The sequence below is a fragment of the Callorhinchus milii genome, unplaced genomic scaffold (genome assembly GCF_018977255.1).
Source record: "Callorhinchus milii isolate IMCB2004 unplaced genomic scaffold, IMCB_Cmil_1.0 Scaffold6, whole genome shotgun sequence".
Taxonomy (NCBI): Eukaryota; Metazoa; Chordata; class Chondrichthyes; order Chimaeriformes; family Callorhinchidae; genus Callorhinchus; species Callorhinchus milii.
In genome coordinates this window covers 30,791,397-30,808,656 of record NW_024704747.1, presented here as the reverse complement: position 1 = coordinate 30,808,656, position 17,260 = coordinate 30,791,397, and the positions used below count along the sequence as shown (strand labels likewise).

General features: G+C 39.2%; 1 protein-coding gene across 4 annotated transcripts; it reads right to left on the bottom strand.

Moving 5' to 3' along the window:
• Positions 1-3,246: 3,246 nt before the first annotated feature.
• Positions 3,247-14,561, bottom strand: LOC121849379 (CD302 antigen-like). 4 transcript variants are annotated; one of them, XM_042336057.1, is made up of 6 exons: positions 14,243-14,561; positions 12,395-12,514; positions 11,795-11,917; positions 8,627-8,704; positions 6,663-6,695; positions 3,247-3,887 (listed from the first exon to the last, which is right to left on the bottom strand). In XM_042336057.1, the coding sequence occupies exons 1-6, from the start codon at positions 14,325-14,327 to the stop codon at positions 3,688-3,690; spliced, it is 639 nt and encodes a 212-aa protein (XP_042191991.1). In that variant the 5' UTR covers positions 14,328-14,561; the 3' UTR covers positions 3,247-3,687. The 4 variants fall into 4 exon arrangements, with proteins under 4 accessions (XP_042191991.1, XP_042191989.1, XP_042191990.1 ...); XM_042336055.1 differs by having other exon boundaries at positions 8,627-8,809; positions 14,243-14,559; XM_042336056.1 differs by lacking the exon at positions 6,663-6,695 and having other exon boundaries at positions 8,627-8,809; positions 14,243-14,560.
• Positions 14,562-17,260: the final 2,699 nt, after the last annotated feature.

Below are 17,260 nucleotides of genomic sequence, written 5' to 3'. Positions count from 1 at the left end.
ATTGCTACGTGCAAAACCGGCTGCCAGGTTTTGCCCACAAAATTCACAGAAAATCCACGGAGTGGGAAATGGGCTGGGTCACTCGGCTGTGAAGCTGCTTCTACCTACAGGATGCTGAGCGACAGGTCAGAGTAGGCGGGAGCCCTCCCTCCTAGCAGCCAATGCCATGTTTGCCACAAACCCACCGCACTGCTTGTCCTGGACTTGGCAAATGTGCTGGAGAAAGCCTCTGCTGTATCCCCAGGAGCATGGATCTATAAAGGAGGGTTCTTTGCACACAGGGATTGCATGCCGCAAGCCTAACCTGTAAAATAGAGTTAGATAAACATCTTTCAATTGAATGAAGTGATTCTGGGAAACTCTCTGTATAAACCAGAAGTATCATATTTAGTTCATGTCATCATGACCTAAAATGATCATAATCTCAAAGAATTGCATAGAATAAACGGGACTTGAGAAAAAAAATTGAACTGCAGTAACACAACGTTGTTAAATATCAGATTTTGAGGGGGAGAAAGCGTGGTGATAACTGTCATCTACATTTGTCTACGTGGCAAGTTCTCAATCTCAATTGTGCCACAATGGAGAAGGACTGAGAGCAAATCAGGTGCTTTCTAAAAAGGAAAAAATAAAGGGATTGTCAAGCTTTTACATACATCGTATTAACCAGCAATACAGCAACATTGGCAGAGGAGACTCCATAAAGGAAACCAGGGGAAGCAATTTCTCCAGTTTTCTAGTTTTCCACATACTGTACTTCATGTTGGTCTTGGTATTGGATAGCAGTCTATTCAGATCTATTTTATACTTCAATATCGTGCTTGTTTCATTCACAATCATACTGTATGTAGAGTGAAAGGTAATTTTTTAGTTTGTTTTTGTTATAACAATAATAATCCTTCCTATGATGTCATCGAGATGTCTCAAAGCGCTTCACAGAATACACTGTAAAATGGATTGACTATATTTTGTGGGCGAAATACTGTTATTGTTATTGAATAGATAAGAAGTCTCCATTCATACTAAATAATGGGGAAAATAATATTAATGTTTCTGAATCTGCATAACACGGAAAAGGCCAAAATGACTGAGGTTTTCATGTTTGTATTCAGTATTATGTAGCAACTTCTAAATAGCAGTGAAAATAATCCTTCACAATTGGCAAGATAGTTAGTAAAGCAAATATATATAACAGTGGATGTCTGGTGATCCTTTGACAAACTACACTTGGAAATTTGGAACTAATGACATAATGGCTAAATTAGAATCTGCAGATTGCATTTTGTTTCTTATTAAACTTTTTAAAGCTTCTGTCTCAAGATCTCTGTTACCCTCTTCATAACTGCAAGAGTAAAGGGACAGTTCTCTTTGAAAGCATTCACTGAAGGCCTCCTCGAGATAAGGCATCGATAGACGGTAGAGACAATACCCTCATGAACATATTCCAACTAGTCTATTTGAATGAGTCCTCCACAGGACACTTATCAAGAAATCGCCATAGCAGGCATGTGTAAAATAATAATAATCATGTGAATAAGGGTGACCTTTAACATGCATTTCTAAATGGGCAGTTTTCTCAAAGTTTCATTGTTCCATAGACTTGAAATAATTCTGCTAAAAAGCAAGAACCTAATTAAGATGTTAACTTGGACAACAGAAATTCCAATTCACAATAATATTTTCAGATACATCTAGGCAGCATGAGAAGTTTCAGGATTATGAAGAGCAGTTTTATGACAAGGTATTTGTTTACACAGAGGGTGTCCTAATCCCTCACCCTTAGCGCTTCTTTGCCGTTTTCCAGATCATGCCGGAAGACCTTCCTCTTCCTCTCCTCTGTGCCAGGCTTCGAAACTCTACCCTGTGTAAAGGGCACTATATATGAATCCAAGTTATTGTTGTAGAAGAAAATTATTCTTTTCTGAGTTGGAATTTGAGTCTACACCGTGAAAGGATTCTTCCATAAAACATCTGAAAGAATTTAATTTCCCTTACACAGAGACCCTATTTTCTCATTAATGAGCAGAATAGAATCATATGATAGATTTACTGCTGTATTTGCATTTCATCTTTTTCCGTTTGCAATTGCTTTTGTTTTTTGCAGGCTAAATTACTGGAATATGTTTATTTACTATCGCAAATTCTTTTTTAAATGAGTTTAAAAAATTACAGCCTTTCCAACAATGCAAATAAATCACTATTCCTGATGGTGTTGAGTCCATTAATTTAATTTCAATCCAATTTATTTTTCACAGAAACATTGTCACAGAAAACAGCTGATGAGATTTAGGGATCATGAAAACCCATGGAAATGGGTTTGCTAATTGGAGCAATGGTTCAGCATCAAAGTGCTTGTTGCTGAGATTAGTGACACACATTGAACAGCAGCACCCAGAGGGAATTGGTGTAACTACTCTTTATTAGTAAGAATCAAACTGTAGGAAATGGAGGCCCAGAGGAATCACGTTATAAAATTGAGGAAACAAGTGAGAAATATAAGATCTAACATTTTTATAGGTGTATAACCCATTCAATAGCTGAAATAAATATATTGAAAAACATCTCATTAATTACTTATTTACTCAACAATCATCAGAAAATATCCCAGAATACGCACACTGAGTGACATTAGGATTGTGGATAGATATTCAAGATATCCAGGTAACAGTGTCAGCAGTACAACATCAACAACAACTTGCATTTATATAGTGCCTTTCGCATGGGGCAGTGTCTCAATGCGCTTAAATATAATAAATATAAGTTAAATTGCAACAGTAAATTTAACAATCAAAGCTGGTCAGCGCTTTGGGACGTCCTCCTGACGTGAAAGGCGCTATACAAATGTAATCTTGTTGTTGTCGTTGTAGTAATAGGGATGTGATGTAGAGAAATAAATGAACAATTACAGTAGTAACAACAACAGCGTTACATTTGTATAGCGTCTTTCACGTCGGGAGGATGTTCCAAGGCATTGAACAAATTATGGAAGGCAAGAAAATTGTATTTGGTACTTGTAAAAAATTATGAATTTAAGTTTTCTTTTGGTTATCGGAATACATGTGCTGATATTCAAGTTAAAGTAACTTTTTAAAAAAAATTGTTTTCTCAAAAAGTATTTGCATAACTTGCATAACTGCATATGACCGTTACATTGCTATTTCAAAGAGCCAGCGCAGACACGATGGGCTTGAATGCCCTCTCTGTGATGTAATGTTCTATGGTTCTAATCAATGGACAAAACCTTAGTTTTTCTTGAAAAAAATCTTTATTATTAAAATCCAACGGAAACACAGTAATTGAGCTTTTTCCACGTTCAATAAAATATCCAACAAAAAAATGTGCCAGAAAAACAGATCTTTCTTTTTGTAGATTTTGCACCCAATTTTATTGCTGTACTCTTCTTCGGGAAGATTACTTAAAATATCAGTTAAACAATTGAATGGTTGTTAAACAATTTATTTGGATTGTGTAATTCATTTTATATAACTAATGATAAAAACACACAAGCCATTTTGTATATTCTATGCATCCAGAAGTCTGATTGAATACATAACGATGGTTAGTATTGAATACAAAATGTAGGTATTATATAAAAAATTCAATCAAATGATAATTAACCCATGTAACAGATCTTCTCATTCCTGGTTGATTTATTAGTATTCAACTTCACACCTGTTGATTAACCAATCATACCTCATATTCCATCTCTTCATTCTCTACCAATATACAATCATCTGTAATTCGTTCCGTTGGATCATATTGAATGGCATTAAGCCCATTTGGAGAAAGACATTTCCTCTTATATGCGTACCAGGAAACTAACAAAATGATCAGCAAAATTGCGGATGCTGTGATGACCAGGGCTGTTGACAGTATATTTTTGTTGCCTGTAAAAAACAATAGAAAGCTGGTCAAAAATAACATTATACAGTTATCTCCAAAAGGGACAAGTACCCAATACTAGTGTGCAAACTGGCCGTGTTATCTCAGACATTATATTGAAATAATATCAGCACCTTGGGATATCCTCCTGATGTGAAAGGCACTTCAGAAATATATTTTGTTGTTGTATGTTTGGAGAAGGAGTTGATATTTAATTGTATAGATTGAAACAAAAACGATCTTGGTGTCAGACAGACAGCCTTGTAGCTAATTTGTCTCATAGGAATAAAGTGTCACCTTTCTGTGGTGTTGTTCACATCTCTTTTAAGTACAACAAAAACTCATTACAAATAAATTCTCCTGATTTTCTTTTTATGTGGGTTGAGTTTTTTTTTCCAGTGTTTACAATGTCAGCTGGGTATTGATGAAGACACTTAGCGTTTGGGATTTACAGGAGTTTTATTAGTTTTGTAGGCAGATGGCAATCAATTATGTTGTTAATAAATAGGTTGGAATATGTGTAAGATACAAATTCCTGGTCACTAATTTACAGTTAACCAAAAACCTGGTGCTGTTTCTTCCTTCTTCATGGCCTGGAAATGCCTGTCTGTCTCCTCTCCTGCAGTTACTAATCTCCTGACGGAGTTCGTTATGCCTTCACTAATCCGTTCTAACACTATCTCATCAATCTTCTTTTCTCCAATGACAAGTTCAATTGTGGAGCCCTCCTAATAGCTTAGTTTAAAGTTTTGCAATTTCTCTTGTTGCTATTCTCTGAATCCTCTCCAATGAATTAATGTCCTCCTGAAGAAAGCCTCAAACTAAATACAATATTACAGAGTTAAAATAATCTGCCTGCATGTCACATTCTCATGCCAACATCCATGAGCATCCACACAAAGAACAATAAAAATATACTCAAAGACATTCAACCAATTATAGCTGTTTAATAATACTCCTTGCATTTCATATATAGCGCTTTATTGTGTCGTTAAGACTTCTCAAAGCGGTTCACAGGATAAAGTGGATTGACTACATTCTGTCGTGAAATGCGGCAGCCAGTTTATTCACAGCAATATGCCACAAACAGCTGTGGAGTGAGTGACCAATTATATTTTGTTGGGGATTTGTTGACTAGGACACTTAGAGAGAGAAACTCCCTTCTCTTTTCAAATAGCACCATGGGATCTTTAACGTCTACCTGAACAGGCAGACGGGACTTTGTCTCATCTGAAGGACAGCAATTCCAACAGCACAACACCCCCATCGCTGCATTGGAGAGCCATCTTAGACTGTGTAATTTCAAGTCCTGACATGGGGCTTAAATCCACAACCTTCAAGAGTCAGAATGAAACACGGTTGATGAATCTATGCTGCGCTGAAGTACATGCAAAACCAATAGAATTTAGGTCCACGTGTAATTTAGATTAGAATTTGGCCTTTTATACTCCTAGGGAGAGGGGAAGAGGAGGGAAGAAATCACAATGCAAGTTAATTACACACGTTAGTTGCCTACTTCTGAATTTCTGGCTACAAAAGACCATTGAGAAACTGGGATCAAGAATTTTACCAACTGGAAGCAAGGTGTGAGGTAAAAGAATCAGTGAGTTTCTGTTAGTACGAAAACTGGGTCAAGAGATTATTAAATCACCAAACAAATAGGCCGGACTGAGGAACAAAGAGAAATCTGTTTAGTGAGATACTGCAAAAAGGGGAATGAATGGGAGACTTAATGAGACTGGTACTGAGAAACCACGAGCTGAGAGAGAGCCCGACTTGTAGTGAAAAATGCCTTTCATAAGAGATAAATATGGAGTTGGTAACAGGAAACGGCAAAAACAAACAAGATTTTACATAAATAATAGAACGAACAGCTTAATATTTCCTGGGTAGAGTACAGGACACCAGACACTGGAAGCACTGGTTTGTCAGTTTATCCTGTCACTGGAATAAGTAGCACGGTAGCTTTTCACAAATAGTAAACGAGTTTTCAATTGTTGACTAAATAGTAATGCACTTTCTTCTTGTTTTGCTAATCCTTTCCTACAATGTGTATCTGCAGCCAGACGCCACTCAAGACAATCTGCCCCCATTATACCACCTGCCACCCAACACCATCTTCCCCCCTACATTATCTGCCATCTTAGGCAGCTGCCTGGTTTTTCCTACAATATATTAAAAATAATCCTTTCATTTAATACAACGCCTTATCACATCCAAAGACGTCTCAGAGCGCTTCACAGAATACACTGTAAGGTGTAGTGACTATGTGTTTTGTGGCAGGCGAAACCCCCCCGAATGGTCAAAAGAAGCGGTCCCACAGCTGGAGCAGCTTGTGCCGCAGCTGTCTGCTATCTCATTGTCCGTCTAACATGTGAGCCTACAGTCAATGTGGGCAGTGTAAGTCCGATCCTATTCTCAATTGAGATCCAACATGTCCCCAAAGGAGCTCAATCATTACTTTCCCATTTCCCAGCTCAGGATTACAAAGACAAACTATAGCCCTGGTTAAGATCAGTTCCTCCTCACACACTTTCCTACATCCTTTGGTTTAAACAGCTTTTATACTTGGTTTTATACGTAGTCATTAAATAATCTGGGAACCTCTGATCACATATTTCATACATTTCCTTATTGAATCTAATAGTTCAAAGATTGTTGTTTCATATTGTTATGTTTAATAGTAACAAAACATACATGAGTAAACATCTTTGAAAACTCCTGAGAGTACGTACTTTGACATTATTGGAGAATTGAGAAATAGGTATTTATACACTTACCATTTGAACATGCATCTTCATCAGGGACAGCTACTGTAAAACGAGAAAATGTGTTGACTTAATAGTAAATCTATGTGACAGCTGTATTTGTGACTAGCACGCGGACGGCTAGATTTCCCCCCAATCACTCTACAGTGTAATCAACAGGTATTGAGGAATCATTGAAATAACTATCCAGGTGCACTACGTGTTATGTGTAAACGTTGTGTTCAGATTAATCCAATCTAATGAATTCATTTTGTAATTAGCAAGTAATGAAAATAATTGTCTGAATTATGTAATTAATAACCATTCCGCTACATATCAGTTTTGCTGCCGCAAATGTTCCGGTCATTGTACATGGGCCTGAAATACAGTACCAAAATTTTGCATAAAGTCAATTCACCAAAAGATCAGCTTTGTTGTTTTGTTTTAAATAATGGAGAGTGAAATCCTTTCATTGATGATGTTACTGTTTTCTGCTATACACAGCATGTATATGGTGGTGTGTGTCTGTGAGTGAGTGAGAGAGTGAGTGTGAGAGAGTGTGAGAGTGAGAGAGTGAGTGTGTGAGTGTATGTGAGTGGGGGGGTAGAGTTTATCCACAGATCCTGCTTTCACAGACCACTCCTGAGTAAGCTGAGAAACAAAGCAGGTCACAGACTGAACTTACATCAGCATCTTTCTCACTTAATCTCCAATCTTTCAGCGCCTTGGGATGTCCTCGCGATGTGAAAGGCGCTATACAAATGTAATTTTGTATTGTATCTTTCATGGTTTCACTCAACATCAGATCTTTTGTGGGCTCTTGCGATTCTTCCCTACTTCATTGATCTTGTCATCATCAATACCCAAAACAACGTATTTAAATAATTTTTAGACTGATTTCCTCTCATTAATAGATTTTGATATATTACACATTTAATGAATACTTTAAGTTAAAGTAGAATAACAACAATCGTATGCTTGAACAGACCTGATAAAACAATCCCTTATTTTTCATTAATGTGCTTAGGTATTTCACAAAAGTACTGTTGTGAAGATTACAGTTGCTGGGATGAAATACTTTATAATGTTGCTATCTATTTCAGTTCTCCTAATCACAACCCACATACACTTACTATATTCTAACTTCAAATGCTAACTTAAGGTTGACTTGTGCTGTGTTTTACGAAGTTTTGTGATTCCTTCCTGTGTCCACTTGAAACTTGATTGAGACTATTCAAACATATTTCACATAGGAACGCCTCACAATGAATAGAAAAGACAGAAGATTTTCCTCCCATCACTCTGGACTCAAACCCAGGTGCCAGATGTGAGATGACAGAGTGCTAACGCACTTGCCCAGTCTCACCACGGGTTAAACATTTCACATGAACCCTGAAGGGACAAAATGTCAAATTTTATTTCAACTGGAGGACTACAGTAATAACAGCTTTTCAAACCAAGTTACGATGACAATAGCCAATGGCTGCTGATCTCATACAATTTATTCACACCCATGACCTTCTCAAACAGCAAACAAAAGTTGGGACTGTCCTCAGTAATTCAGCACACTATTCAGGACCAGTAAATACAGACATCAATCCCAAGACAATCTGTATAAAAGAACTCACAATACATACAATGGAACCAGATGTCAACAGAATACATCAGAAATTAATGCCTGATCATTTAGGAACACTTAAAATATATTGAAATAATAATCCTTGCATTTGATGTTTCATGTTGAGGGACTTTCCCAAAGAGCTTCACAGCATTTATTGTAAAGTATAGTGACTGTGTGTTTAGTAGGTGAATGCGGCAGCCAATTTGCTCACAGCAATGTCCCACAAAAAGCCATGAAGTGAATAACCTAATTTTATCCATTTTGTCAATTTCTATGGTAAAAGACAACGACAACAAAATTACATTTATAGAGTGCCTTTCACATCGGGAGGACGTCCCAAAATGCTGGTGTATTGTTTAAGTTAAATCATACTCACATACTGTTGTATCACAGATGATTGACTTTCCAAGTTCCTCGTCACAATAAACGGTTTTCCACTGTCTTGACTGTGTCTCTACAACAGCACAGGTATCAATACTAGTTGTGTCTTCATTAGGCTCTCCAGGAACCCAATTTGAGTAATTTACAGCAGAACGATCATGCCATCTGAAAGTATCAGCTGAAAATAAAGTTTATGACACTAAAGTAAAAATTTACATATTTCTAATCAATTTATACACACATAGCAAATCAGTAACCTTTTCATGTGAAATTTTGGAGGGTTCATCAAGGAGAAAGATATCAGTGTAAATTGCAACAGATTTTCATATTAGGCGCTCAATGTTAGAATCAAGTACCTCAAATAAAGGTCTGCAAAAATACCTGAGTCCCAGGAAACACTTACATTTTTATAGCACCTTATTGCAAAAGTATCAAAATGCTTCACAGATTATCAATGGCAAATGTGGAAGCTATTTTCAGCAACAAAGACCCACAAACAGCAAACCGGTGAATGACTGACTAATTAATTACTGACCAGGGCATACCTTGTCAACAATCCTCCTCTAGGATAGGGTTGTGCAATCTTTACCATCATCAGAAAACGCAGGCGAGACTTCAGTTTAATGTGTGATTTGTAAAATGGCAATTCTAATAATGCAGCCTTCAACTAGTGTGGCCTTTCAGTGTCAGCTTCAATTTGAACTCAAGGCCAACATAACATGGAGCTTGACTCACAATGTTCTCAGCCAGAGGCAAGAGCATTGCCCACACTGAGCCAAGCGCACACACAGCACAGCATTCACTCTTCATTTCCTTGCCAGCCTTCGTGAGCCAATGGCCAATTGAATGTCATTCAGTACTGAGTTGTGGGCAGTTTTGTTATATACTCTGATAACAGTCGAGATATCAATCTGGGGTGGACTAAAAGTCAAGTTCCAAAGATAGAAGAGCAAAAGTCTATCCCGATTGGCTGCCTCTATTACGCAATCTTTCTATAGAAATGTAAACGGCAAACTAATCTATTATTATTGAATGTAACTTTTTTTATTTCCCCATTTCCTCATCAAAGAACATCTCTTCTCCAGCTCAGTGGATAGAACACAGTCGGCCATAAATTTCTCCACAACTTGCTGCCAATCATGTGACCGCCAGCTGCATTTCCCATTCAGGCAGAATGAGCTAAATAAAGCAACCTGTGCTTTTCTATGTATTGCTATCATGTATTCTACATATCATCTCCAACTCAGTGGACGGAACACTCTGGATTTTGTCCTATAGAATAAACAAGTATTATTTGGCTAAACCGGTGACTGGCATTAACAATGCACAGACTTTACAGTAATAGACTAATGATATATTTACTCTGATTATCTTTAGAGTTTTGTGTTTGGGTAAAGTTTACTTGGAACCTTTGACCTCAGACGTACATTAACTGCACAGAAAATATCAACTAGAAAATGACTATAAGAATTGGGACATTCTTCTTCACCATTGCCTTGGCTTTTGTGTTGTAAGGGTATCTTTTTAAACATGGGTCGAGAAAAAAAGCAGTATATTTTACTCATTAGTACCTGCTGCTTAAGTCTTCAAATTGTAATTCAGTATAGGGAAGAGAAATATAGGAAGAGAAAAAAGCATTAATCTATTATGAAGAAGATTAATGTTGAGGTATTTCCCAAAGTTTGAATAATTTGTAGCAGATAATAATATTACATTTGATATAGCCCCTTACCATCTCTTCGATAAGTCTCAAAGCGCTTCACAGGATATACTGTAAAGTGAATTGACTGTATATCTTGTGGGCGAAATGCGGCAGCCAATTGCGTACAGCAACGTCCGACAAACAGTTGTGGATTAAGAAATATATAAAGATATATAAAGACAGAGAGTGTGGGAATTAAAGTTTTAAAATGCATCTATGTTTAATTTAAAGTTCTAGCAAACAGAGTATTTGACATGATTAAAGATGAACTTTATTGTCTTCAATAGAATTTCATATCAAAGTGTCTGGCTTCGAGCTTGATTAGGTTCATGTTTTTGCTGTGTGTTGTTCTGCAGTCATTGCTTCCAACTCATCAGATTGATAAATTCTTTAATAATTACTAGAGACAAACAGCCACAGCATTTGACATTGCAAACTGCAATGTGACTAGAAATTCTCTCATCAAAACAATAATTTAATGATATATGTCAAAAAATTCTGTATTACATTTCAAATTCACCATTTGCCATGGAGTTTTCTGATTATGTCAAAAGCATCTCATTGGCTGAATTAGACCACAAATGACAAAGTGCTTTATGTAGGAATGTAAACAACCCTGTTAAAGTATTTGACACATTTTCCACACAAAATAGCACATGAAAATATCAAAACTAATATATTATCTCAAATATAACAGAACTAACAGACACTGATTTATAGTGTAATGCTGTAACAAGGGTGAGGGAGTCTGGGATTGTTCTTCATTATATCACAGGACCCGCAGCATAAGTGGTTATTGTAATTGAAACAATATTAATCCAATCCTTTGGGGAAATTAAGATAAAAAGAAAACAATGGCAATTTAGAAATATGCAATAAAACCCCCAAAAAGCTGGAGATTCATGGCAGCTCAATCAAGATGTGAAAGAGACATGGGTAGAAATTCTCTCTATGCCTATAATTAACCTTTTGTTTAGCATTATTGAGTGTCCAGAATTTTGCAAATTCCTAAAACACAGTCTTCATTTTGAAGCTAATTTTCCAATAAGAATTACAGTAAATTGGCCTCAAAGTTTACACTGAATTCAACAATTGCCAATTTTTTTTACGCTCTGAAACACTGAGAAAATAGAGTAAAACTTGAGCCAAATAGAATTTCTCCCTAATGTGTGTACATTCAGGGTACAATCGCTCATCAGAGGTAAAGTGACAATTAGGACAATTAGAGGTAAAGTGACTGGGTGAGAAATTCTGGGACACAGAATGTCTTGGTTTGCTCTGTCCTGTTTAGTTGTGAGGAAAGGGTCACTTGTGAAAAGTCTGTATATTTACAAATACAATTGTTAAACAGCTCAGACACATTCTATTGCAACCAATAACAGTAACTATTTGTGTTTATGTAGCGCCTTTCACATCGGGAGGAGGATTTATCAAAATACCTACAAAAAAGAATGTACTTACTGTCTGTATCAAACAGAATGCCCAACCAAATCTCTCCAGGTTTCTGCACAAGTTGTTTAAAATGATCAACGATGAACGCGTTTTCTTCTTTGTCACGTACACTGACAACATCAGCACCTGGGGCTGACGAGGAAGTAATTAGTTACAAATAAAATGTATTTAAGAGAGATAATAAATGAAGGTAGAAGATACATTTAAATTTATTTCCAAGAATATCTTCTAATCTGTAAGTGTAATTGAGATTATTCGCAGATATACAGATTATAACAGATTCGCCCCCAAATATACAGTCAATTCACTTTACAGTATATTCTGTGAAGCGCTTTGAGACGTCGAGAAGATGTGAAAAGCGCTATATCAAATGCAAGGATTATTATTCTTATATGTGCTCCTTAATTGTGTGTCAAAAGTCAGATCTTGGGTTAAGCAGGATGACACATGTAGCATCAACACTTATATACTGCATCTGAAAAGCAGCTTGTTTTATATAAGCTTCCTTATATAAGATGTTGTACAACAAATAAGCAAGAACTTGTGACACTTAATCATGACACTTAATCAAAATGATCATTGACAGATATTTATAAAGCTATACAATACCACTGGTTTTGCAGATTTCCTGGGCCTTTTCGAGATTGTAGCCATTTCCTGATGTCGGGATGAAAGTGTACCACTTGCTTCTAAATGGAATCCATGTGACTTTAGAATCAAAAGGGCAGCCTTCGGAGAGGAGAGTTCCTGGTTATTTGAAGCCGTAATAATAGGATTATTCTGTTACACTGCAGTTGACCATCGAGGACCAATTTACCCACAAGAATTTCAACATGCCTACACTCCCAGGCCTTACTGATTGACCAGATATTTTGATCAACCATAAACAGAGGTTTTCAATTCCTCTGTACTTGCCTCTAAGGCATTTCCAGAAAACCCTATGTCCCACTCCCACAGGGAACAGGCCTTTAACATTGAGGCAGAAAGATGGAGTTCAAACCTAGACAGTCCTTAAAACACTGAACATAAGGAGGTGAACAACTCATTGTTAGTTTTATGGCAAAGAGGTTTTTTTAAAACTTTTACTCACTCAATCCACCCATGGTCAAGTCCAAATAAACAGGACAGATCTGATAAACAAATTGTAAACAAGAGGGGTCAATCTACAAACTTTAAACATTCTTATTTTTACTTTGCTGTAGCTAATTTATAGTTATTGCCCTGTTTTCTCACAGAATAATAGAATGTGGTAACTGATGACTTAATAATCATTGGACATGTGGCATTTCTTTACCATAAAATGTAAATGTTAGATGCTTTTTGACAACAGAGAAGTTCACTACATTCCATATATATTTGAAGATCAAAAACATATTAGTTTTGCTTGGGTCATTTGTGAGTTTGTGAACTGTTTACTTGGCTGAATGTTTCCCCTCTAGATGGTGACTTACAGGAGTTCCTGAAATCTTAAACTAAACGTTGTTTTAGTTAGTATAAAGTTGGAATAATTTGTGAAGGTTTTTGCCCCCAGATTGTCACATCAGGCAATCAGCCAAAGCCATGTGAGGTTCAGGGGCAACAATCCTGACAGCCGGAGCCTGGCCCAGGCAGCCCCCCCCCCCCAGAGCAACAGACAAACACAGCATCCCAGACAGTCACATACTGGGGGTCACTACCCCACAAACACATTGCATTGGGAAATGGGAGGGGAGGGGCTGGGGGGGTGTTGGGGACTGGGGCTGGGGGTTGGGGGGCTGTTGGGGCCTGGGGGGTGTTGGGGGCTGGGTTGGGGGGTGTTGGGGGCTGGGGTTGGGGCTGGGCTGGGGGTGTTGGGGGCTGGGGTTGGGGGGGTGTTGGGGCTGGGGGGATGTTGGGGCTGGGGGGGGTGTTGGGGTTGGGGGGTGTTGGGGGCTGGGGGGGTGTTGGGGTGGGGGGGTGTTGGGGGCTGGGGGCTGGGGGGGTGTTGGGGGCTGGGGTGTGTTGGGGCTGGGGTTGGGGGGTGTTGGGGCTGGGGTGGGGGGTGTTGGGGGTGTTGGGGGCTGGGTGGGGGTGTTGGGGGTTGTTGGGGCTGGTGGTGGGGGGTGTTGGGGCTGGGGGGGTGTTGGGGCTGGGGGGGGTGTTGGGGGCTGGGGGGGGTGTGGGGGCTGGGGGGTGTTGGGGTGGGGTGGGTTGGGGGGTTGGGGGGGTTGGGGGTGTTGGAGGCTGGGGGTTGGGGGTGTTGGGGGTTGGGGGGGTGTTGGGGGCTGGGGGGGTGTTGGGGTTGGAGGGTGTTGGGGTTGGGGTGTGTTGGGGGCTGGGGTTGGGGGTGTTGGGGCTGGGGTTGTGTTTGGGGCTGGGGTTGGGGGTTGGGGGTTAAGGGGTGTTGGGGCTGGGGGGGGTGTGGGGGCTGGGGGGGGGTGTGGGGGTTAGGGGGGCTGGGGGGGGGGTGTTGGGGTGTTGGGGGCTGGACCTACTCACCCTGTTGACCTGCAGTGATTGAGGAGAGAAACAAACAGCTGACAGTCACCCACAAGGAGAAAGTTGGAGTCCTCATGAAGTCCATGGTATAAAGTTTTTGCCCTCAGGATGTGCTCAGAGTTTTGGGGGAAGTTTTCCTGTGACTCGTGAAGGTTTGAACTTCAGATGCGTCATGTGTGCGTTGCTGTGTCATGATCTGGCAGGAGATGTCTGTGTGTCACAGCCTCACAGACGAGCCTTTACTGTAAAACTTCTAAACTGGTGAGAAAATCCTCGGTTGACACTCTGCCCACTCGCAGCCCGACTGCGGATCAGTGACAGCACCTGTGGTTACTGCTGGTGTGAGGCAGGGCGTTAGTCTGGCAAGTCTGCAGGGGGTTGTGACTGTCTTGTGGCAGCAGATAAGGCAGAACATTGGCAAAGCCAGACTTTGAGGAAACTGCAACTGAAAAAAAACTTTATAATAGCTTAGGATAACTTTAGAATAGTTTATTAAAAAGTTTCAAAGTGCTTTGCAATTTATCCGAATTGGCAAGTGGAGTACCGTAACGCAGTGGTTAGAGCACTCGCCTCGCAAGCCAGAGGACCTGCGCTCAATTCCCGGGCAGTTCCCTTACTCCACACACCTCTGTTTACCAATAAATAGGAACCTGATTGTTTGTCGATTGGCGGATCGCTTTCCAGGGGTAACGATCCCTTCAATCCATTATTGTTCTTTTTTTAATAATAATCCTTGCATTTGATATAGCGTTTTTCACGTCGGGAGGACGTCCCGAAGCGCTTCACAGAACACACTGTAAAGTGAATTGACTGTATTTTTTGTGGGCGAACGCAGCAGCCAATTGCGCACAGCAATGTCCCACAAACAGTCGCAGATTGAAAATGACCAATTTATTATTGCTTTGTTTTGGAGGGATTATTATTAGGCTCTGTGTGGAGTAAGGAAACTTGCCCAAGGTTTCGCCCTCTGCCTGGAATTGAACTCAGATCTCTCACTTGCAAAGCGAGTGCTCTAACCACTGAGCTACAGGACTCCACATGCGCTGGAGGCCTGGCTAGGAATTGCACTCTCAGCCACGTCACTCAAACTACAGATTTCTGCAAAATAAATAGTAATAATAATAATCCTTGCATTTGATACAGCGGCTTATCAAGTCTTCCAAATGTCTCAAAGCGCTTCACAGGATACACTGTAAAGTGAATTGACTGTATATTTTGTGGACAAAACCCAAAAATAGTGCCCATCAGTGGAACTGACATTATGCAATTATTCCAATTCCTGTATCTAATTTCTCTCTGTGTTTGTAGAGTGTTGTTTTCCTATGAGGCACGAACAAACTTACTGTAAGGGCTGCAATGTTAAACTGGGCGCTACAGTACTTTGTGCCCCTCAACTAGCACCTCTCCACTGTGACTTAGTGCAAAACAAAAAAAGTTATGTGCAGTGTAGCCACACGGTTCAAAGGGGATTGCTTTCTGAAAATGCAAAATTCCTCAATGACAGATCAACTGTTAATGTTTGGCTTCTGCATTTCCCATAGTTTTTAAGACAGGGATTTAATAGTCTGTTTATTCTTCAGGTCCACACAGAGACACATATTATTCCCCACCTGAACAGGTGGGCAGGTGAGGTGCTCTCAGTCTCTATTAATGGTATTGCGTGACGTTCTGCCAGTATGTGTGCCACAGCAGTTCAGCCAATGGGCTAAGGTTATTCCTGATTATTTGACTAACAATTTAATGAAGGGTAATGAAAATAATTGCATGTGCCTTCAGGGTAACTAGCTCCATTCCCCTTTGAAAAACAACTCCCCATATAATTGATACAGTTGTCAGTTGTATGTGCCTGCTATAAGTGTTAGTGCATCCCATGCATTGATTAACCAGCAAACCTCAATTGAGACTTTAGTACTTGTGTGTTAGACATCTTTAAATTTGTGAAAAGGGTTTGGTATTCACTGGCAAAAACCGTTCTACTCTGTAGAAGTGTTTTTCATGAATAAACGCTAGTATTTTTGAAGCAAAGAGAAAGCATATTACCACATGTAGCTTCTGTAGAGAATCAGTGTTATCAGCATGTTCCACTGTATCATTTATATTTAAGGCCTGTGCTAAAATTCTCACAGGAATGCAGTTTGCATTGTCGTGGGCTCTGCTGGTTTTTAGCAATGAAATGGTTTGATAAAAGTAGAAAAATGATTTCCACTGATCAGTGACTGCGGGCCATCAATTTAAAAATAATTAACTAAGTACTAAAGGGGAGGGGTTAGGAAGATTTTTTTCAACAGAGGGTCGTTAGAATGTGGAGCCCTGCCAGGCACTGTGGTCCAGACGCCATCCAGATTAGCTGTCAAGAGGGAGCTAAAGAGATGTGTAAAAGGGAGTGATTTGAAGGGAGATGGAGAAAAGTAGGTATAAATGAAACAATAGATTTTGCTCTTTTGGAGCCAAAACGCACAATAGTCTTCCTGTGTAAAGGGTTTGTGTGCTGTGAAGCTCCAGGTTTCTGTGTCTGATGTTCATTTCTGGGGCAGAATTCTGACATGTGTTTTCACTGTAAGTGTGTTGTGGGAAACTGGTTTAAACTGGATTTAAGTTTAATGGTCACCTCTTCATAAGGCCCTGGGGAGTGGTGGGCTGTTTCTCATTTAGATTAGTTATTGTTTACTTCTTGTCCTAATTTTGAAATGTTTTATTACTTTTGTTTCTTTTTTTACAGGCTTCAAATAATATTTAGTTTCAACATTAAAGATTGTGGCAAATTTTATTAGAAACCCAACATTTCAAGCCAGTCCAGCAGATTGATGTTCTAAATCTCAGTAATTGCTGAACCACAGTAACTGTAGGATGTGTATCAGTGTGTTCTGCCGTGTGTTGAAACTTCCACCATAGAAAGTAGAACAAGAATAACAATTTTGGAACAGCCCTAATAAAGATCTGAAGATATTTTACCCCAAACAATCACATTTTCAGGCAATTTAATAGGTTGACAGGTACTGACAAGCATGGACTCTGTTA

What these genes read in the sequence shown, in the direction of transcription:
- LOC121849379 (XM_042336055.1), bottom strand. Translation starts at nt 14,327, where the DNA reads ATGGACTTCATGAGGACTCCAACTTTCTCCTTGTGGGTGACTGTCAGC. An exon ending in AATCACTGCAGGTCAACAGG is followed by an intron (nt 12,515 to 14,242) that starts GTGAGTAGGTCC and finishes TCCTCTCCGAAG; the next exon opens with GCTGCCCTTTTGATTCTAAA. An exon ending in CATCTGTGATACAACAGTAT is followed by an intron (nt 6,696 to 8,626) that starts GTGAGTATGATT and finishes CTCGTTTTACAG; the next exon opens with TAGCTGTCCCTGATGAAGAT.